Raw genomic sequence first — 20,517 nt, 5'->3', positions numbered from 1 at the left:
TTATTTTAAATATGAGCTCCCCCCCAAAAAAACCACATTTAGGTTTCCAAAGATTCTTCATTTTCCTTTCTGTGGGGTATTACTGTATTTCCTTGTCCTTGGAGAGTTTTATCTGGGATTACACACATGTACCAAAACACAGCTGTTCCACTTCTTGGCTCCTTTATTTTTTCCCCAGAGCAAAACCTGCCTCTATCAGGCACCCAATTAGCTGCTCACTATCAAAAGGCTGCTCGGGCCTTTCATCTGCTTGAAAACTGGATTCAAGTGAGAGGGTGTCATGGAAACTGTGGCTGGGGTCATTTCCTGTTGCAGTTTTACAGTCACCAAAAATAAAATAGCAATAACAATAATAGAAGGGTTTTTTTGCTGATTTAAAAAAAAATTAGTATTTGTTATCCCAGCTTGCAAAGCAGTAGCTGTGTGAAAAGGAAAATTATATTATTTTTCATGAGAAATCTTCATCTGACAAAGGAGAAGCTGATTTCAATTCAATGTTCAACACTCTCTTAAAAAACTGAAGATCACATGTGCAGAACACAAAACTTGCAGCAAATATGCAGTGAAATTAATGAAGAATTTAAAATTAAAAGCCCAGTTACAGTACTACCACAGAATGTTTGTTTCTCTAAGTATTTCACTGAGCAAGTGGGATAGAAAATTACAGATAATTATAGAGGAGATTCTAGCTAATGAGCTAAGGACAGCACTGAAAACTAAAACAGGAAAAAAAAAGGGGGGAAAGTTCATGAACCAGAGATCTTTCTGGACTTAAGATAAGTCATAAATAGATGTAATTAAAAATTTTAAAAAATAAGAAAACCTCAGTCCTTTGCCAGATTTTCTTTTATTTTGATGAAAAAAAGAGGGAGAGAAAAAAAATTTGCACAAATTCCCAGAGAATGGATTTCTTAAACACAGCTAAGTGGGGGGAAAACAAGGAAAGACAAGTGAATTCCTCTTGGAGAGGAATTAAATCACAGATCTGACTTCTGTGAGAGGAGATTGAGGAATACCTGGCACACGTCCATTTATGGGCACACCTAGGAAGGTCCTCACTTGGTTTACAGAGTGAGGACCTTCAGAAAACAGAATACAGAAAACACCACAAGTTCACTTGGCAAAAAGGCCTTGAGTGCTTCATCTCCAAAAACTTCTTCCAGTTATCCAGATTAAATCCTCCCTCAGCTCAACAACACCAGTGCAGAACATCTTGGCTGATCGTGAGACAGAAGTGCTCCCAAGCCCCAGGAGGACAGAGCCCAGCCCTCTGCCTCTCACCCCGTTCCTGTTCCCTGTGGCCATGCACATTCCCCTGGCAGCATTTCCCAGCTGAATTCCCTCCCAACCCCTCTGAGGGCACCCGGGTGCAGCCCAGCCCTTGGTTCCACCCCACAACCAACAGCTCTGCCCTCGCAGAAGCTGCAGGTGCTCAGCTCAAGGCAGACAGAACAACTCTGGCTCCCTCCACACGATGGAATCTCCGGCATGGAAAACCAACAGAAAACACATGGATGAGATGGAGACAGGCAGCCCAAGGCAAGGAGCACGGGGAGGGTCACTGTGGTATCCCCATGTGTCTGCCTGAAGCTGCCCAAGCAGCTCCTGTTGATTCCTCACCAGGAACACATGAGCAGCGTTTGCACACCGACCTTCCCACCAGGGACGGCTCAGGGTGGACAGCAGCAGGGATTTCTCCAAGGAAAGGGTGCTCAGGCCTTGGCAGGGGCTGCCCAGGGAGGTCTGGAGTGCCCATCCCTGGAGGTGGCGATTGGGCACAGCTTGGACTCCATGGTCTTGGAAGGCTTTTCCAACCTTAATGATTCTGGGATCCGACCAGACTAGAAACCCTACTCCAATCACATCTATCCAATTTCTAATTTAATTAAATACCTGCATTTTCTCGTGTACGTTCCCCCACCTCCACCATTTGTTTTTTTCTTTTTGTTCATAATCTTCTCTCACTTCAACTATACCCAGCAATTTCCAAACTGGAATGGATTTCCCAAAGTTTCTGCAGGAGCTGAAACTCTCTCTGCCCGTGACCCCACAAAGCACCATGTGAATTAGCAAAAACAAACAATCAGGATTTTTTTCTTTATCAGACAATCCAGGATTGTTTTGCTGAAGTTTCCCTCTTTTTGTTAATGGAAAGTTAAATATATATCCACTATATTCTTGTTCTTGTGAAGATTATTGCCAGGCCAAGCTGAACACATCCATGACCTTGCAGCCTTATTTTCTGAGGATGAAAGGTAAGGTTAGAAAAAGCTTTTTTAAGAGCCACAGACGGGAAACAAAACGTAGCCGAGAGATTAAACAGAAGATGAAAGACAACATCAAATCTCAGATGACAAAAACAATAAATAACAAAAATATTAAATAAATCAAATGCTGTTGTGGCACGTGGCCATCACAGACCAACCTGAGAGGCAGAGAAAAGGTGTCGCAGTGTCCCCAGGTGTGGCGACACGAGCCGGGGAGGTCATTGGGAACGCAGAGCCCCAGCTGGGGCGGGAGGAGCTGCAGAGCCTGGAGCCCTCCCCCTGCCATCCTGCTCCCCATTATTCTCCACTCAAGCTGAAAGCCACCAGGGCTTTTCCCGGCCCCGCCGTGTCAGGCAGACTTGGGAAGCTCGGCAGGAACTGCTGAGGGATCCAGGAAGGCACAAAAGGCTCCTGCCACAAAGGGCCCTTTCATCTGGGCCGTCTGGCCATTAAACACGTCCTGCTAATGTGCATGCGCTTTATAAAGTGATTATAAAGTGAGGGCTCAGTCACTAACTCAGCTGCACAATGAGATTTTTAAGTCTGTCACTGGAAAACTGGGATTTGCAATGAGGAGCTGGGAATGCTGCACAGCCCCTCTGAGTAACACCCAGGGCCTGGTGACCTAGCTGAAGGTGGATTTTGGATGTTTTAAGGCTTTCATTTGTTTGTTTGGTGACACTCAGGCGCCTCACACTGCTTAGGAAAACATGGAAAAGAGGATTCAAGCCCTGACAGCGCTCCTGCACCAAACATGATGCTCTGAGGATGCTGGAATCGCTGCTCTGGCAGGCTGGAAACAGAAAATTAATAAATAAATAAATAATAGAAATAAATAAATAACAGAAATAACAGATCAGATCTTGCTGTTACACCATGGATCAGGATGAACGGGTGAGCTGCCACTCCTGCTCTTACCAACACCAAAGCAGTGCACAGCCACTTTATCCTCTTTCTCCAACTTTTGCCTGCCTTTCCTTTTCCCACAGGGGCTCTGCATCTCCTGAGATTCTGAATAACTAAGGCAGGTACAGACTCCTGCCAGCTCTGGGACAGAGAATGTTACCTTCTGTCCAACAAAAGGAAAAAAAATGTTTCTAAAAAAGTAATTTTAAAAAAAAATCTTTTTTCTTTCTACATCATCAAAGCAAAGGCAGAAGCTGAGAATCCTCCCCAGCATGGGTGTGGCTGTGGGCCAGCTTTGCATTCCGGCCTGTGCAAACCACAGCCTTGCTCACCAAGGTTTCCATATTTTAAATATATTTTTAGACTCGGGGCCCGATGCTGACACAGGCTGTAACTTCATTTCTGAGCAAGGATCCCAAAAAGGATCCCAAAAAGGATCCCAAAGAGGCTGTCAATCTATTGCAGGATTGAAGTGAAATGTCCTCTCCTAGGGGCAGCAGCAGCTAAACTCCAGTGCAGCTCCTCATGGGACAAGGAGGAAGAGCTGATGGTGGCAGAACTGCTGGGGTTTGTCAGGCACACCAGCATCAGGTGTGTGCTCCATCCATCCATCCATCCATCCATCCATCCATCCACCCATCCATCCATCCATCCATCCATCCATCCATCCATCCATCCATCCATCCATCCATCCATCCATCCATCCATCCCTGCAGGAACAGAGAATCCCAGAATGGTTTGGGTTGGAAGGGCCTCCAATCCCATCCCATGGCAGGGACACCTCCCACTGTCCCAGGGATCCAGGGGCAGCCCCAGCTGCTCTGGGCACCTGTGCCAGGGCCTCACAAGGAACAATTCCCTCCAAATATCCCAGCCAAACCTGCTCTCTCTCAGTTCCAAGCCATTCCTCCTTCTCCTATCCCTCCATTCCACATCAAAAGCCCCCCACGGATATCTTCCACCAAGCACAAAATTCCAGGGGATCTGGTGGCATCCTGTTATTCCATCCCCTATTGGAATAATATTAATTGGAATAATAATAATAATTCCCTATTGGAATAATAATAAGAATGTATATAAAAATGTATATAGTATAGAATAAATGTAATAATTTATATACAAATAATAATGTATATACAAGTAATATCTTAAAATTATTTATATCATTTATATACATAATAATGTATATACAAATAATGTAAATATGGATAATATATACAATTATATATAATTTATATACATAATGTATATAAAATAATAATGTATAATGTATATACAAATAATGTATATATGGATAATATATAAAATTATATATAACTTATATACATAATGTACATAAAATAATAATGTATATACAAATTCTATATAAAAAATATCTATATAATTTAAATACATGACAATGTATATGCAAAAATGTATATATTAATAATATATTTAAAATTTATATGCAATGCATATGCGTAATAATATATATAGAAATAATAATGTATATTCAAATAATAGATAAAATTTTTATATATATAAAATTTGTATACATAATAATGTATATAAAAATAATTATATATATAAAAATAATACTGTTGGAGAGGTCCCTGCCACACCAGAGCTGCCACCAGGCCACCCCAGCTGTGCAGAGTGAGGCCAAGTGCCTTCACTAAATATTTTAATCACTATATCCTTTTCCCTGCTTATTTTTCCTCCTCTTTATCGTGACTTTTCAGGCTCTGAAGCCACCAGACAACACACACACACAACCCAAGCAGGTCTGAGGTGTCCAAGGAGCCCTCCCAGAGCAGCTCTGCATTCATTCCATCCCCACCCCACATCTCCCCTTCCCAAAATAGCTGCTGCACCTTTGCTCCTCCAGGAGAACTCCACCATTCCAAGCTCTGAACACCATGGTGATGGATGTTGGGCTTCATTTATTTTTGGAGGCTGAGGTTCTATTCTTGGAAAGGTAGGAAAAAGCAGCATTTCAAAGTCTGAGGTTGCAATTACCAGAATATACTTTTTTTTAAAAAACGTATTTCTAGACTTTCAGCCAACCACTTGCTGAATAAATACATAAATAATGAAGGGGGAGGCAAAATTCTATTTATGTGACATCACAGTGAATCGATATTTTAAAATTCATGAGATTGAATTTCACACTAAATAAAAATAAACAACTGGTCATTTCTATTTCTATTAAACAAGTTATCTCCTATCATGGCCTAGTTGGGGTTGCTTTAATTTTGGCTCTGCAGGCAGCAGTTCTAATGGAAATACAGCATCACCAGTATGTCAGTATGTCAAATTTCAGAAACCAAACACAACTTTTGGAATAAAATCCTGTGTTCCCAGTGGTGAGCTCAGCACAGCAGAGGTTCCTCTCTGCCAAGAACAGCTGCATCACCATGAACTGAATTTAACAACTTCAAGACCATCAAGCACATCCATCAAAGCAGCTACTGAAATGATCTAGGGATTGTAAAATATAACAGCAGCAGAATTCAAAAGGAAGGGCCAGAATAGGATCATTTACAATTATAGCCTCATTTCAGTCAAAAATAAAAAATTAAAGAGAAGATTTCTTGTTTTCCCCACCTGCACTAATGAGAAGCTTGGCTACTTAGTGCCATTGGGTTTGGGTTTGCAACCTCCACCTTGGTGAAGCTCATCTGAAGCTAAAAACTCTCAGAAGTTCACAATTCCCATCCTCCTCCTGCAATGTATGCAAATATCAACTTCCATTTTTAAAATCAAAACCTCCTTCAAGGAAGACACAAGAGACTGTATACCCAGGAATAAGAATTTCTAATTTTAATCACAGAGATCAAAGACTGAAATGTGCAGTTTAAAGCCAGCTGCCTGACCACAGCTGCCTACTGTGACAAACAAGCATCCTCAGTGCTTATTCCTGCCTGCTCCAAAAACTGCATTTTTCCCTCTAAATGCTGCGTGCAGCTGAACTCCACCAAACCAGAGCAAGGGAACAAACCCCACAGCACACCTGGCAGCCCTGGACAGCCACTGGCACAAGGGATCAAAGACAATTCTGAAATTCATATTCCAGACAATTCCTTGGGCAAACAATGTGCCCAAGGAAGCCAAACTACCTACAGCTGTAGCTGATTTCAATTAAATAGCCTTTCATTGTTAAAACTGCTAAGTGTATTAACCTCAAATTAAAAACACTTCTATTTTTATCCTTCTGTGCCTTCCACACCACACGAAAATCCTGTCTCCAAAATGTTGGTTTGGCCCCTATGGAATACACCTGTCCATGAGGGCTTGACCAGATTGCTGCCAACTGGAAATGGAGAATAGAGGGGAAAAAATGGCTTTTTTTTTTTTTTTTTTTAGCTTCCAGTAACAAAATATGAACTGCAATTTAGGATCCACGGAGCGGAAGTGGCTTTTCCTCCTCCTTTCACACTCCTTGCAATGATGGGAGATCCTTCTTCTTTCCTCTTCTTCTATTTCTTCTCATTAGTCTTTATCAAAAGTCAGAAATCCCCCATGATTTCAATATAGGAGAAAAGAGGAAAACCAATCTGTTCATTCACTGACCACGAACAAGGCAATAAAATATCCTGATGTGACCTCCTCCTGTACCCACCTCCCACCAGCAGCTCCTCCTGGGCTGGTTTGCCACGGACAGGCAACCACAAAAAGCAAAATTTACTTTTTGGAGAATTTTCTTCTGCTCCCACAACATGCACAATTCCATAGCCACCCCAAGGAGTTCATTGTAGGGTATTCCCAAAAAGCTCTCCTGGCTTGCAGCACATCCAACACCTCAGCAGCCCAAAAATCCTCACACCACTCATTTTTCTCTTCAAATACAATAATCCCAGTTCCCAGGTTTTGGGAAGCATCAGGAGCTGAGCCACCATCCCACCCTGGAGCAATCCCACCTGACACCAGTGATAGTTACTTCTGTTGAAGCTGTGGGCAGTCACATTTTATTATCATTCTATTCTTTTCTTTTCTAGCCTTCTAATGAAATCCTTTCTTCTATTCTTGTAGTATATTTTTAATATATCATTTTCTTTTAATGTAAGATACACCATAAAATAATAAGTCAACCTTCTAAAACATAGAGTGAAAATTCTCTCTCTACCCTCATCCTAAAACCCCTGCAAACACCTCCCCAGGGTTTGTCTGATGTGAGTCCTGAGGTGACACACAGAAAAAATTTATTTACAGAAAAAAGGAAATGTTTGCAATGCTTCCTTTGCTGGAAGGGAGAGAAGCAGGGCCAGGGAGGCCACCTCAGCCCTTAGCTGTGGTACCACCACATCATCTCTGCCAAGCTGAACTTATCTCCACATGAACTTTGGTGTGAAATCTCCCAAAAACAGCACAAAACAACCCTACCTGGGTGAACACACCAGAAATTCTGCTTAAGGCGTTCCAGCTCCTAGAAACTTTTATGGCAACTTCCAGATGTGTCTATTTTAAAGGGTTTTTTTTTTCTCCTGGCCTCATTCCCACCTGTGACAAGCCAAAGTATAGCCAGAAGTTCCTACAGCATCGCAGGGATATGTGCAGGAGAAGGTCAAAGCTGCAGTTCTGCAGACATGCTGAAAGGAAAATTACAGTTTTTTATCCAAAAGGTGGAAGGGAGTTCAACTCAAACAGTCCAAGTTGTGCAAATCTGTGAGCTCAGAGGCCAAGAGCTCCACAAAAAGCTGTTTTTATCAGCTGCTCCTGGCTGGGAAGCTGCTAAAGGGAGATGTAACAGTTTGCTTTTACTAATTATTGTAATTGTGCAAATATACTTCTGCAAAATCTCTTGGGAGGCTCTCCATGGAGGCAGCTGATGCAGTGACTCCATTAACACTTTTCCTGGGATTGGGAATGAGTGCTCCTGATTTGTGGCACCAGGATTGTTGCAAAAGTCAGCTCAGATTTTCACTGCTGAGGCAGACACATAATTTCATCCAGATTTCTGCACTGGGTAAGAACACACAGAGCATGAGATTCAAGCAATAACTTGGCTTATGTTTTATATCAGAAAAGGAAAATTTCCACAACAGACATTGCATAAGCAGTAGTGTTTTTATACTGTTATCCTTGTGTTCTCTTTTCCATGGAAATCCTTTCAGATTTCACTAACACTACATGGTATTGAACAACAACAAGCTACAGGAAAATGATGATTGAGGAATGCAGGCTCTCTATATTTTTACACTTTATTCTGCATTAAACCTACAATACAAGAGCTATTAATCAAAACCTCAGCAAAATTTTTGACATACAAAACAAAGATGGATGCCTCAGATAAGGCACTAAAATTGCAATTATTAAGTTATGTTATTCATCTACAGAAAAAAAAATTGCAAAGTAAAGAAATCTAGTATTTTCCTATTCAGATGCGTCAAAATAAATCATTCCTGGGCCACGATCCAACCCTTATCTAGGAAGTGTTGCCATTTCCAGGCTCACAGAGACCCAAGCTCAGGTCCAGCCCCAAACCCCAGTCCCAGCTATGGAGCGCCCCAACAATGGAAATAAACAAAATCTGGGGTAATTCCTTAGAGCTGGGCAGTTCCACGCAGGAGGGCAATGAACTGACAAGGCTCCGAGCATTTCTTGGTCAATTCCTCACCAGAAACCCACAAACAAAAAAAAAATCTGTTTATTCTTAATTCTCCCTTTAAAAATATAGATAGAAAAACTGGGAATCACACACACAAGAAAACTTGTTATTTTTTTTTCCAATTCAAACACACCTTCCCTCTCTGAAAGAAGAGAATTTCTCAATGTTTTTCACAACAAAAATTAGTTTTTTTTCTCCCCGTGCCTGCCCAGGCTATGACAGCAGAGCAGCCTCTCCGGCTCCAACCACTCCCAAAAATCCGAGTGCATTTCCCCGTGTGCCTTCCCTGTGTTATCAGCCCTGGCACAGCTGAGCTCCTCCATCCCCTCCCGGGAGATTTGGATTCCTGCTGTCCCCGGGGTGCTGGGGCACAGCTCATTATCTGCCAGCCCACCTTGCTGCTGCACTGCCCAACTTTTATCTGGCCGGGCCAGCTGCGTTCCCGGCGTTTGAAGTGCAATGTCAGCCCTGGCTGGTGCCACGGCACCAAGGACGCCCCGACCCTTTGAAGAGGCGGCTCAAAGCATCGTTAAAAATTCAGATTTGGTCCTGCCCTTCCACCAGGACCTCTCGCTGTCTTTTGGAAGGGTTTCATGGTAGGGGAAAAAAAGGAATATGTGTGGAAAAGGATAAAAAATTTGGGATGTCAGAGAGCCTCGGATAAAGCTGCTGTAGCTGGACTCGAACTAAGGCACAATCATGGGAAACAGATGAGGTTTTGCTCCACTGGTTTCTGCTCTGTAATTATTACTACTGCCAAATAATATTAAAATAACCCAAAAAGGTACAATCGAACACTTAACAGCCTTCCTTATTTATTGGAGTTTTTTTTTGTATTTCAGCTTCACAAGATGAAAATAATAGGGAAAAAAAATAAGCATTTTTTTGTGGTGAGGGTGCACAAGGTCCAGGTTGCAGAGCTGGAGGATGTGGGGTTTTACACCACGTGCTGTGCAGTCACCACAGATTTATTTACAAAGAGCCACCAAAAGAAGTGGAGAAATGTGTGAAACTCCCTGATTTCAGAGATGGAGGGATCACCATTCTGCCATTTAAACTGGTCTGCAGGACAGCTCAAAATGGGATTTATTTCTTCTAAGTAGTAAACCCATTAGCCAGAAGACCATCCCATTAGAAAAAATAAATAATGCTGCGTTCTGTCAGCACTCATTTTCAAAAAGATTGAATAAATGGACAGTTCTGGTGACTCCAACTCTTTGCCATCACCCAAAAATCCTCAAAGAATGTGGATTTTTCAGCCCATATAAACCCTTGGACGTGTCTCTGTCTCCGTGTTGTGCTTGTCTGAGCACAATCTGTTCTTCTTGAAAAACATATGGCCAGACAAGCTATTAGGGAGAGAAATAAATAAATAATATGCTTGCCAATCAACCAGGAGAAGCCTGTACTAAGCTGTTATTTTACACATCACTGCATCACCTGATGTATTAATATATTATTGTTTGCACAGCATTAATATTAAAAATAAACAGGGAAATAAGTGACCAAACTGCCTTTTTTTTTTTTTTATTCTCAGATTCAAAGTGCATTTTGTTTTTAATTCCAGCCCCCAAGATCAGCAGCAGACAATGAGAAGGGCTGTGCTCAGAGCAGGAGTTAAGGATTAAGATGGCAGAGCTGCCTTCACAAATATTCGAGGCCCTCTGGGCCTACAACTTTTGTTACTGTCTGGCTGGAAACACCAACATGCATTTTGAGAGTTATAGAGGCATTTAATGCTTTTCATCTTCAAAGCATTTCTTACTCCTTTCAACTCTGGCTGCAAGTATTATACCCCTGTTTTGGAGATGGAAACGTTACCTTGACCCACAATACCAAAAAATATTCCTCACCTCACGCAGAGCAGATTCAGAGGGTGAAACCTCACCAAAACCAAACCAACCACTCACAAAAGTACTGATTTATTCTTTTCCTGCCTTCACCTCCCAACTAAAGAATTTCAGTTGTTTCAAGCAACAACCTACCCTTTAATTTCAGCCAGGCCAGAGAAGCTGGGATCAGACAAGCCAGGTAACAGCAATGGTGAAACTCCACCCGCAGACCAGGTCATGCCACAACCACCAATTCAGTTATAATTTTAGTTAAAAAGGGCTCTTAACTTTTAATTAGTGCTGAGTGCCAGCTCTGCCCAGGAGCACACATTACAGGACTGTCACACAAGTGGTCATTGACTGAGCGGCAGCCCTTGGCAAGCCATGCCATGGGATGTTGAATTTGCTGAGGAACGACAAGAACACGGAGCTGGGATCTCAGCTCCCAAGGATCCCCCCAAGGATGCAGCCTGCTGCCAGGAGGGTTCCCTGGAATGACAGGGATGCTGCCAACAGGCTCTGGCTGCCGAAAAACAAAGGAACAGTTACAGGTGACTGTGGCACAGCACAAACCACAATCCTCGTCCAGCACCCTCCGTCCCACAGGAGGGACAGGAAGGCAAGAGATTGTGGTGTGGAAATCACTTTGGGCAGAAACAAGCAGATCACCTCTGCTGCTCAGGGCAAAAACCCCTGTAAAGATGTGTATGTACACACCACTCAGACCCCAGCATGTGAAAGGGAAGACACAGAATATTAATTAACATCATTAACTGGGGGTTTGGCAAAACTGTCAAACAGAGGGGGAGCAATAATAAATCAGAGCAACAGAGAAAATCAGACAACTGATGAACTTTCAATATTTAACCACTCCTGGAGAAAGAGCACAGAGGCAGACACCCAGGAACCCACACACTGCAGAGCCCAGCACGTGTTCTCACTAAGGGCATCCCTGGTACAGCACACACATGTATATTCTAATTGGAAATTTAAATAAGAAACCCTTAAGCTGCTGTTCAACACATGCAGCAAATGATGCAACTCACGAGTTGTCACCTACACTACATGATCCTCAGCTGCTCTAGGCAGTACCATTCAAGGAATACATTTCTAAATGAAACCAGAGCACTTGCATGGGCAAGGAAACAAAGCACTCCCCAAAGGTGACGCTCAGACACGGCCCTCATGCAAGGCTCTGGAAATAGAAAGCAGTGGTGTGAGTGCCAAAATCAATTGTCACACTGGTGTGCCACCAGAATCCTCTCTCATCCTCGGTCTGCCTGTAGCTCCATCCTCTCTTCCAGCTGCACCTCACTCCTCCCAACAATGCAAAATGATGTGATTTGATGAGGAACAGCCAGTGCTCACTGCTGCTGGAGCAGTGCCATGGAGCACAGGCAGAAGGAGAAGGTGCCACAAGAAGGAGACACCAAACAGAGAAGGAGCTGGTTCACAGAGCCGCCAGAGCTCCCGCAGAAATCTGATTTATTTCAAATCCCACAGCTTCCATCACTCCCTGCCCCTTCTCACAGGCATTTAAGGCTCACTAATTCCACCCTTCTCCTCTTACCTCTTCCACTTGCTCCTCTGGTGTCCGCTCTGGAGTCTCCAGCTCATCTTGCCCTTACACAGGCTCTGTCCACACCTTCCTCTTCTCCCAGACTCAAAACACACCCAGCAACCTCTCACCTTGGCTCTGCTGAAGCATTCCCACCTGCTCCCGCACTCATTGGATGCTTCCTGCCCACCTCCAGCTCAGACCAGCCCTTCCTGCACAGCCCTCTGGTGACACCAGCACCTCCTGCCTGTGAGCAGATGTGCAGATGTGGAGCCACAGCTGGAAAGGACAGAGTGTGGGGACAGCACGCAAGGGAAGCTCCAATCCTGCCACTTCCTCATCTCTGGTTTATGGAGCAAATAAAACTAACGGCTGGATGTCAACCCTTCCTGCCACCACCACGGCTTCCCCTCACCAGTCCTGATTTGGGGCCTGTCACCCTCTAAACCAGGACAACACCCTTGGATTTGTATCCACTTTAAGCACAGAAGTGTTCTCACTCTCCTGCCAAAATCCCACACCTTTCTTTTCTGTTTTTCCTGCAAACACAACCTGTCTGCATCATCCCAAGCATCCCCACTGTGGCACCTGGCACCAGGTGCTCACCACCACTCACCCACAGCCCTGAACACTCAGAAAAAAAGGGGAATTCTGTGCCAGCTACACCCATCCCTGCCTGAGCAGGCTTTGGAAATTTCAGCCCTAAAACCAAGTGAGAAGCACGGGCTGCAGTGACACATGTCATAACATTTTTTATTCTACTGTAGGAGGTCAGCAAAAAAAGCTTCTAAAATCAGGGGAGGTTTGTTCCCACCGGTTTTTAATCTTAAACAGCTGTAACAATGTTCCAGGGGGGAGCAAAGGACAGGCTGGGCATTAGCGTGATGAGAGTTGAGACAGTCAAAATATGAAGCATATAAAAATAGAGCCGAGTATGAAAAGGGTTTCAGTTTAACTACCAGTTCCACCACATTAAATTACTTCAGGGCCTTAAATATCCAACTAATAGTAAACAGAATTTTAACATTATTTGCATCTCCGTGCACTGGCATCCAGATTGTTCCCGAGCTCGGATCATCGGTGCAATTCTTGGAAAGAATACGTGGCTCGTCCTACGGTTAATTCTTGTAACAATGTATATTTCTGTGAGCTGCTTTTTCAAATACAACGCGCGTTGAGGTGATCGTATTATAATTTTTTTTAACGCCAGAAACGGATTTAGCAATGCAATTATACTGCCTTAATTTGCATTAACAGAGACTCCACCAAAGCAAAGGATTATGCTTATATCTTTTGAGGGGAAATACACACATGCGTATGCATGGCAGAAGGGGGAAAAAAAAGGACTTCCTTGAATTCAGTACATCAATAATGTACCTTGTTAAGTGAAGTCATTTAAATCCGCGTCTTCTCAGCATCAAGGACAAGAGACAGCTCAGTGTTTGCCCGGACAAAACGAGCCCTAGGAGGCCGCCCAGCACAATGATGGTCCAGAGGTGAGAGAATGCAGCCAGTTTAGAGAAGATAAAAGGCCATTTGGGTAGAGACCCCCGCTGATCCTATGAAAGTGTCTCCTTTTCAATCTGGGAGGCTTTTAAAACTGCATTTGCTACTGACCATACCTTCCCCCGAAAGCCGCCCGGGATCCGATTTCACTTTTCCCCCCTCCGGAGAGGGTCGGCAGCCGCCGGCTGCAGCGCAGGTACCGGCGCTCCCTGCAAGCCCCACCAGCCCCGGCAGAGCCCGGCGAACAACTCCGGCAACCAGGACAGCCTTCCCCGAAACCAGCATCGCAACAAACTCCTCCGGCCGCGCTCTGGGGCCGGGAGCCATCGCTACCCCTACTCCTGCCCGCGGGATGCTCGGCCCCGAGCCCCCGCCCGGAGCTGCCCCGGGGCACGGCGGGCTCAGCCCCGAGCCCCTCAGCCCCGAGCCCCTCCGCGGCTGCGGGGAGCGGTTTTGGCTGCTCCTATTGTGCACATCGCAAATAAAACAAGAAACTGCCCGTGCCCCGCCGCTACGGCCCCGCTCGCCTTCGGGCGGGAGGCACTGCGGGGGAAGCGGGGCCGGGGAGAGCCGGGAATGAGGGAGCGGGGAGAGCCGGGGCTGAGGGAGCCGGGCTGGAGAGAACCGGGGCTGAGGAGAACCGTGGCCGGAGAGAATCGGGGCCGCGGGGCGCGAGGCCAGAGAGAGCCGGGGCTGAGGGAGCGGGACCGGGACGGGGAGAACCGGAGCTGAGAGGAGCCGGGGCTGAGGGGAACGGGGCCGGGGGAAGCCGGGGCTGAGGGGAACGGGGCCGGGGGAAGCCGGGGCTGAGGGGAACGGGGCCGGGGGAAGCCGGGGCTGAGGGGAACGGGGCCGGGGGAAGCCGGGGCTGAGGGGAACGGGGCCGGGGGAAGCCGGGGCTGAGGGGAACGGGGATGGGGGAAGCCGGAGCTGAGGGGAACGGGGCCAGAAGAAGCCGGGCAGCCCGCGCAAGGGGGAGGGAAAGTTTGCGAAGAAGAAAAGAACCGATGGAAGAAAGAAAGAAAGGAACGGAGAGAGAAAGGGCAAGGCAGGAATCGGGAAGAGCGTGTGGAGGAGGGAGCGAAGGAAGGAAGGGAGGAAGGAGGGAAAACCAGGCGAGGCGCGGGCCGGGCCGGGCCGTACCTGCATGGTGACGACCCTCAGCTCCTCGGTGGCGAGTTTCCTCATCTGGCTGGCCAGCACTTGCGCCTCGTCCAGGATGGAGAACTCCGCCTCGGCGGCGCCCAGCGCGCACAGCAGCGCCAGGCACAGGAGGCCGAGCGGCCCCCGGTCCCCCCGGGCAGGGGCAGCGGCGGCGGCGGCGCGGGGCTGCAGCCGCCCGCCGCCCCGCGCCATGCTGGGGGAGCGCCGGCCGCGGGCAGCGCCTGCCCCGCTCACCCCGCTCAGGGCCCGCCCGCCATGCAGGGGACGGCGGCGGGCGCTGCCCCGCGCCCGGCTCCGCGCTCACGGCGCTCGGCGGGGCCCGCGCTCCGCGGCCCCGGCGCTGGAGAGAGACGGAGAGACGCAAACTGCGGCGCGGAGGAGGAGCGGGAGCGGCGGGGCCGAGCGGAGGCGCCGCGGGCAGGGGGAGGCGTCTGGGGCCGCCGCGCTGCGGGCGGGGGCCGGGCCGGGCCCCCCGCGCCAGCCCCGCCCCGGAGGCCGCCGTGCCCCCGGACCGGGGCGGCTTCCATCGGCCCTGAGTGTGCTCCGAGCGGTCTCCGCTCTGCCTCCTCGGATTTCTTAAAAATCTTTTTAAACTATTTTAAAACTTTTTTTCTTCCCCTTTTATTGTATTTATTTTGTTTTATCAGTGTTCGACGTCTCCTTTCGCAACCCCGAGCGCGAAGCCATCCGTCCCCGGCCACGGCGCCGCCCGGCGCGGCCTCGCGTGGAGCGGCGAGCCTTGAGGAAATGTTTGTAGTGCAACTGACATGGGCAATAAACAAATAAATGAATGGAAGGAGCGGCGGCAAACACACTGCTGCACCCCTGGAAAGCGACACGGGTAAAACGACAAGAAACATCTCCTTTGGGGCAGGAAATCGCAGAATCATTGAATGGTTTGGGTTGAAGGATTTAAAAACCCATCCAGCGCCATCCCTGCCATAACAGGGACACCTTCCACTGTCCCAGGCTGCTCCAGCCTGGCCTTGGGCACTGCCAGGGATCCAGGGGCAGCCACAGCTGCTCTGGGCACCAGTGCCAGGGCCTGCCCACCCTCACAGCGAAGAAGTTATTCCTGATTTCTAATCTACACCTAATCCCCTTCAATTTAAACACATTCCCCCCTTGTCCCATCACTGTGCCCTTGTAACAGCTGTGTGGATGCCATATGCAAGCATGACAAGCCCTGCATCCAGTAACCTGCAGCAGCACATCAAAATCCAGAATCACAGGGATAAGTAAATTGGAAAAGACATCCAAGATCATCAAATCCAGCCATTAACCCAGCACCACCAAGCCATGTCCCCAGGTGCCAGCTCCACTCCTGACCATCAGGAACCAAACTGCGACATCAGGTTGTGTTACAAAAACTCAAACAAGGAATAAATTTTGGACCTAGAGGTACTTCCCAGAAATCTACAAGCCCAAGAAGCCAAACACCAGGCCCACACGAAACACACCCCCTCCAGATTTACTCTTCATTAATTAACACTTAATAATTGTGCAGGTGTAGATAATGTTAAATAAATCTGGCCTGTAGAGACACAGTGGCTTCAATAACCCACATGCACAGTTACATTTAAAATTTTAAGAGTCCTACCAGAGCCACTTGTGTCCTGTAGCAGTAAATTCCAGGAGTTAGCAATTCCTCCAAGCATTCATACAACGTATTATTTACTATAATCATATCCTATTTCCTAGAAATGTGGTTTCTATCTGCTATAATGGTTGATTTTTTTTTTTACTTCTCCCAGGTGCTGGTGCCCACAGCAATTCCTCATCCCACTTTGTCAAGGATGGGAGCTGAGAGCTGAAATTTGCTCCTCCCAGCAGTGCCTGCTGCCAATCTCTGAGGGACATCAGCAAAACTCTCTTTCATTTCATTTTAATAAATGAAGTATAATTCTTCCTATGCAAAAGCTGCATCAGTTTTTGTTCATTTAGGTGATTTATGAGCCTAATATTATTTTTAATTTTATTTTATTTTTAGTCAATATTCCTGAGAATCTTGGTTTAGCCAAAGCAATCCACACCCAAAGGATGCCTCCCAAAGCTGCCCTAGTTGTTACCTTGTATTTCCATTGCTGGAGCAGCCTTTGCTACCTGAAAGTCAAGGATATATTCTTTCCATCATGCTGAAACTTCTAGACTTCTGCTGGAAAGCCTTCCCTGGGTCCAAGTGAGTGGCAAAACTCAGCCAAATTCACGCTTAGCAGTGGTCATTTTCATATTATATTTTACTTTATTGTATTAGATTCACCAGTGTAGGACACAAAGGTTTAGCCAAGTGGTTTTTTCAATATCCTGGCTAAACCAGAGTTTTAAAAAAATATTTTGTTTGCAATGTAGCTGCATGTTTGAAAGCTTCATATCTGAACCTTGTTACATAATTAATTATCAAATCAAGGTCGCAGCCAGAGCTCAGGCAGCAGCCAGCTGCATTTGGAGCTCCAAGGATTTCCAAGCCACCCCATTGCTGCACCCCATCACAAGGTCAACGCTACAAATAGACATTTTTCAATAAAGTAACCCCAGGAAATGAGCCCAGCTGTCCTTGTGCTCCCAAAGCCCCGGGATGCTGCTGGTGGCGAGGGAACCCACAGAACAGGTTTCACGTTTTCCTGCTCAACCCAAACTCATGGACTGCAGAGCCCTGCAGGCAGAGCCGGCTCCTGCTGGGGCTCCCAGTGCTCCCTGCCTGCTGTGCCTCCCCGCAGGAGCAATCCGTGGGGAGCTGCTCCAGGACGTGGGAACCAGACCTGACACAGCAGAGCTCCAGCCCGGGGATCGCCGTGGGGAGTTTCTGAACCGCTGGGCTCACGCTCACTCAGCGCCACTCAACAAAATGCTGAGGGAAACAGAGGAAAAAAATCTCCTTCCAAAATGCCAAGGGGGAAAGAGATGAAGAAAGGACCCCAAAATTCAGATTCTGTGGTCTTCGGATGTGAGTTAAAACTGCCAATTTAGACAATCTGATGTTTGTCACCTTCTCAAACCTGGTCTTTCAGGGCTGTGGATTAAATCTGCCTCCTCCTATCATAGAATCATGGAATGGTTAAGGTTGGAAAAACCTCTAAGATCATCAAGCCCAGCCCCAGCTCCATGTCCACCATTAAACCACATCCTCCAGTGCCACATCCACACATTTTTGGACACTTCTAGGGGTGGTGACTCCACCACTGCCCTCGCCAAGCCTTATCCATGAAGAAATTCCTCCTGCTACCTAATCTAACCTCCCCTGGGTGCAACACAAAGCTGTTTCCTCCCATCCTGTTATTTTGCTTTGGAATGAACCCTGGAGAAGAGGAGGATCCCCCCGGCTTGGCTTGTGGCATCCCAAAATTGGCATATGTGCTGCTGCGGGCTGGAGAGGGAAAGGACCCAAAGGACAAAGAGCTGAAGGCTCTGCTCTGCTAAAAGCATCAACAACTCAGACTGCAAAACTGGGGCCAGCCTTGAAAAACATCCCTTTTTCTTATAGAGAACATGGAAAGAGAGCTGGAGTGCTGGGAAGAGGAGGAACACGTGTCAGATATAAATCCCAGCCCTGTGGTGGGAGTAAACTCGCTCTGACAGCAGCACAGGCAGATGCCAAGCAGGTCAGTCAGGAGACAGAACAAGTGGGATGGCTCTGGAATAGCTGGAGCACGCAATGGCCCTGGAGGAAAACCCTATTCCTGTAGGGAATGACTCAACATGGCTTATTAATGGTGCATCCCCTCTGCAGGGATCGGGATATTGCTGATGTGTCTTCTCCAGTTGCTCTGCAGATAAATATTTCATTTCTACTCTGAAATTTAACTGTAAATACAGATGCACATGGATGTAGAGGTCTCCTCTCCCCAGGCTGCTGTGCTTCCTTCACTCCCTGGCACATCCCTGTACTCTCCCAGCAAACTGGGAGCCCCACATGTTAAAAAAAAAGTGTGGTCAAACCATTGGAAAATCCCCCTAAAAAGGGCATTTCTTTTATGATACTGACCTTCAGGCCTGTGAGCACCACAATATACGCTCCAGAAGGGTATTAGGTAGTTATGAGATAATTTGGAATATTAAAATAGTTCACAATAATAAAACAGTTTGGAAGCCTCACAGTTCCTTCCCAGTTCTCCTCCCAGTCCCTAACTGGTCATGTGCAAACTGCACATCCAGAAACCCTCACAGGGATGGAGCAACTCCCAGGCTCTCACCAAGAAAGGAACTGAGGAACTCTTTGTGGCTCTCTGACCTCCAAGCAAAGGCTAAATTTACTCCTTTGGTATAAATCCAGAATAAAAATAGAGAAAATGAAAGTTTGCATGAGGCTACCGCTTCTTGCTTTGCTGCAATTCTTGCCCTGCATTGTTTCCCAGTTCATGTGCTTTATTTTATTTTCTGATCTGACCCCCTTTCAATTTGCCTTAATTTGATTGTGGCCATCAGCACGCGGGCCAAGTCTGAGGGCTTCGTTTCCCCATGTCGATTTTCATGTTTAGTTTCCCATCCCTCTCATTATGCCTCTAAATATTTCCTCTGGAAGTTACAGTTTTGTGTTAGTTTTGGCTGCAGTTCCTGTTTCTCCAGTAAGTTTGATCTTTGCTCACTCCTGAGAGTTACAAGTTGCACACTGGATTAAGCCAAGGCTAGCAACTCTAATTCGTGGATTTAGGGTGGAATTCTTGGATTTAGGGTGGAATTTTTCAAGTAGCAACTGATTCATGCATCTGGAAACTGCCCCTCTAAACCTTGTTTTCTTCTGTGCCAATGACAAATTATGTTATACATCAGAACTAACAGTTCCTTGAAACTATTTCATTAATTGGGAAGGTGCCTGTGTAATTGTTTTTAGGTTGATACTCTCACAAGCACCCATTTTCACAAGTAACACGTGCTAGGACCTATCAGACTCAAAACTCTGATGCCTCAGGTTTGGCTTTTCTATTTCCACACTCTGTGCTGCTTTAGTGTCTGGGTCTGGGCTCACATCAGGGATGCTGAGCTCTGTGCACAGAGCAGGGAGACAAAACAATTCCTGCTCCAGCTGGGCACCAAGGACAAATGATCCAAATCTCAGCCCCAGAGCACAAACCCCGTGGGCTGGAGAGAGAAAAACAAGCAGGGTGGGACTGCCTGGGCTAAAGCTGGGATGGGACAATGAACTGCAAGGTGCAAATGGAGCAGAACTGATCCCAGGGACAGAGCCCGTGCCCGGCCGTGCATTTTGGGGCCATTTTGGTTCATCTTGGGTGCAGCCCTGGCTGGGCTCTGGTGCTGCCCAAGGTGGATCCATGGAGGAGATCCTTGGAATCAATCCCTGCTTGATTCTGGAACTCTGTCCAGCTTGCACAAGGCATCAATTCCAAGTTTTATCTCCTAGAGCAACATCTGCCCACTTAATCAGTCATTGCCCTGCAGATTACAACCAGCAATGAAAATGGAAAAAACGCCTTGGTCCCCTCCCTGTGCAGCAAGTCTGCCTGTGAGAGCATTCTTTCCACAGCACCATCATCACCAGATAATATATTTAATATATTTAATGAAAGCCATCACGTGTGTGGTGTGGGATTTCAAAGTGAGCATTGTGCCCAGCTGCACAGCTCAGGACTGGGAAAACCTGATGTGAGCAGCAGGGCTGCAGCACAGAATCGCTGCTGTGGTCTCTGATTTTACTCTGAATTTTATCCTAAATATCCCAGGGATGATGGAAGGGAGAAAACA

The 20,517-nt window shown here is 46.6% G+C and overlaps 1 protein-coding gene and 1 long non-coding RNA gene across 2 annotated transcripts in view; one reads left to right on the top strand and one right to left on the bottom strand.

The window, feature by feature from the left end:
- Positions 1 to 15,012, bottom strand: part of CACHD1 (cache domain containing 1) — an 89,471-nt gene extending 74,459 nt beyond the window's left edge. Inside the window, exon 1 of the mRNA XM_063166277.1 lies at positions 14,800 to 15,012. Coding sequence (XP_063022347.1) covers positions 14,800 to 15,012 — 213 coding nt within the window. The remainder of the gene's footprint in view (positions 1 to 14,799) is intronic.
- LOC134423330 (uncharacterized) lies at positions 13,580 to 16,739 on the top strand. Its single transcript, XR_010029063.1, has 3 exons — positions 13,580 to 13,646; positions 15,468 to 15,661; positions 16,575 to 16,739. It is a non-coding gene; the product is annotated as an uncharacterized LOC134423330 (long non-coding RNA).
- Positions 16,740 to 20,517: the final 3,778 nt, after the last annotated feature.

The sequence above is a fragment of the Melospiza melodia genome, chromosome 11 (genome assembly GCF_035770615.1).
Source record: "Melospiza melodia melodia isolate bMelMel2 chromosome 11, bMelMel2.pri, whole genome shotgun sequence".
Lineage (NCBI taxonomy): Eukaryota > Metazoa > Chordata > Aves > Passeriformes > Passerellidae > Melospiza > Melospiza melodia.
This window is presented reverse-complemented; position numbering and strand designations above follow the sequence as displayed.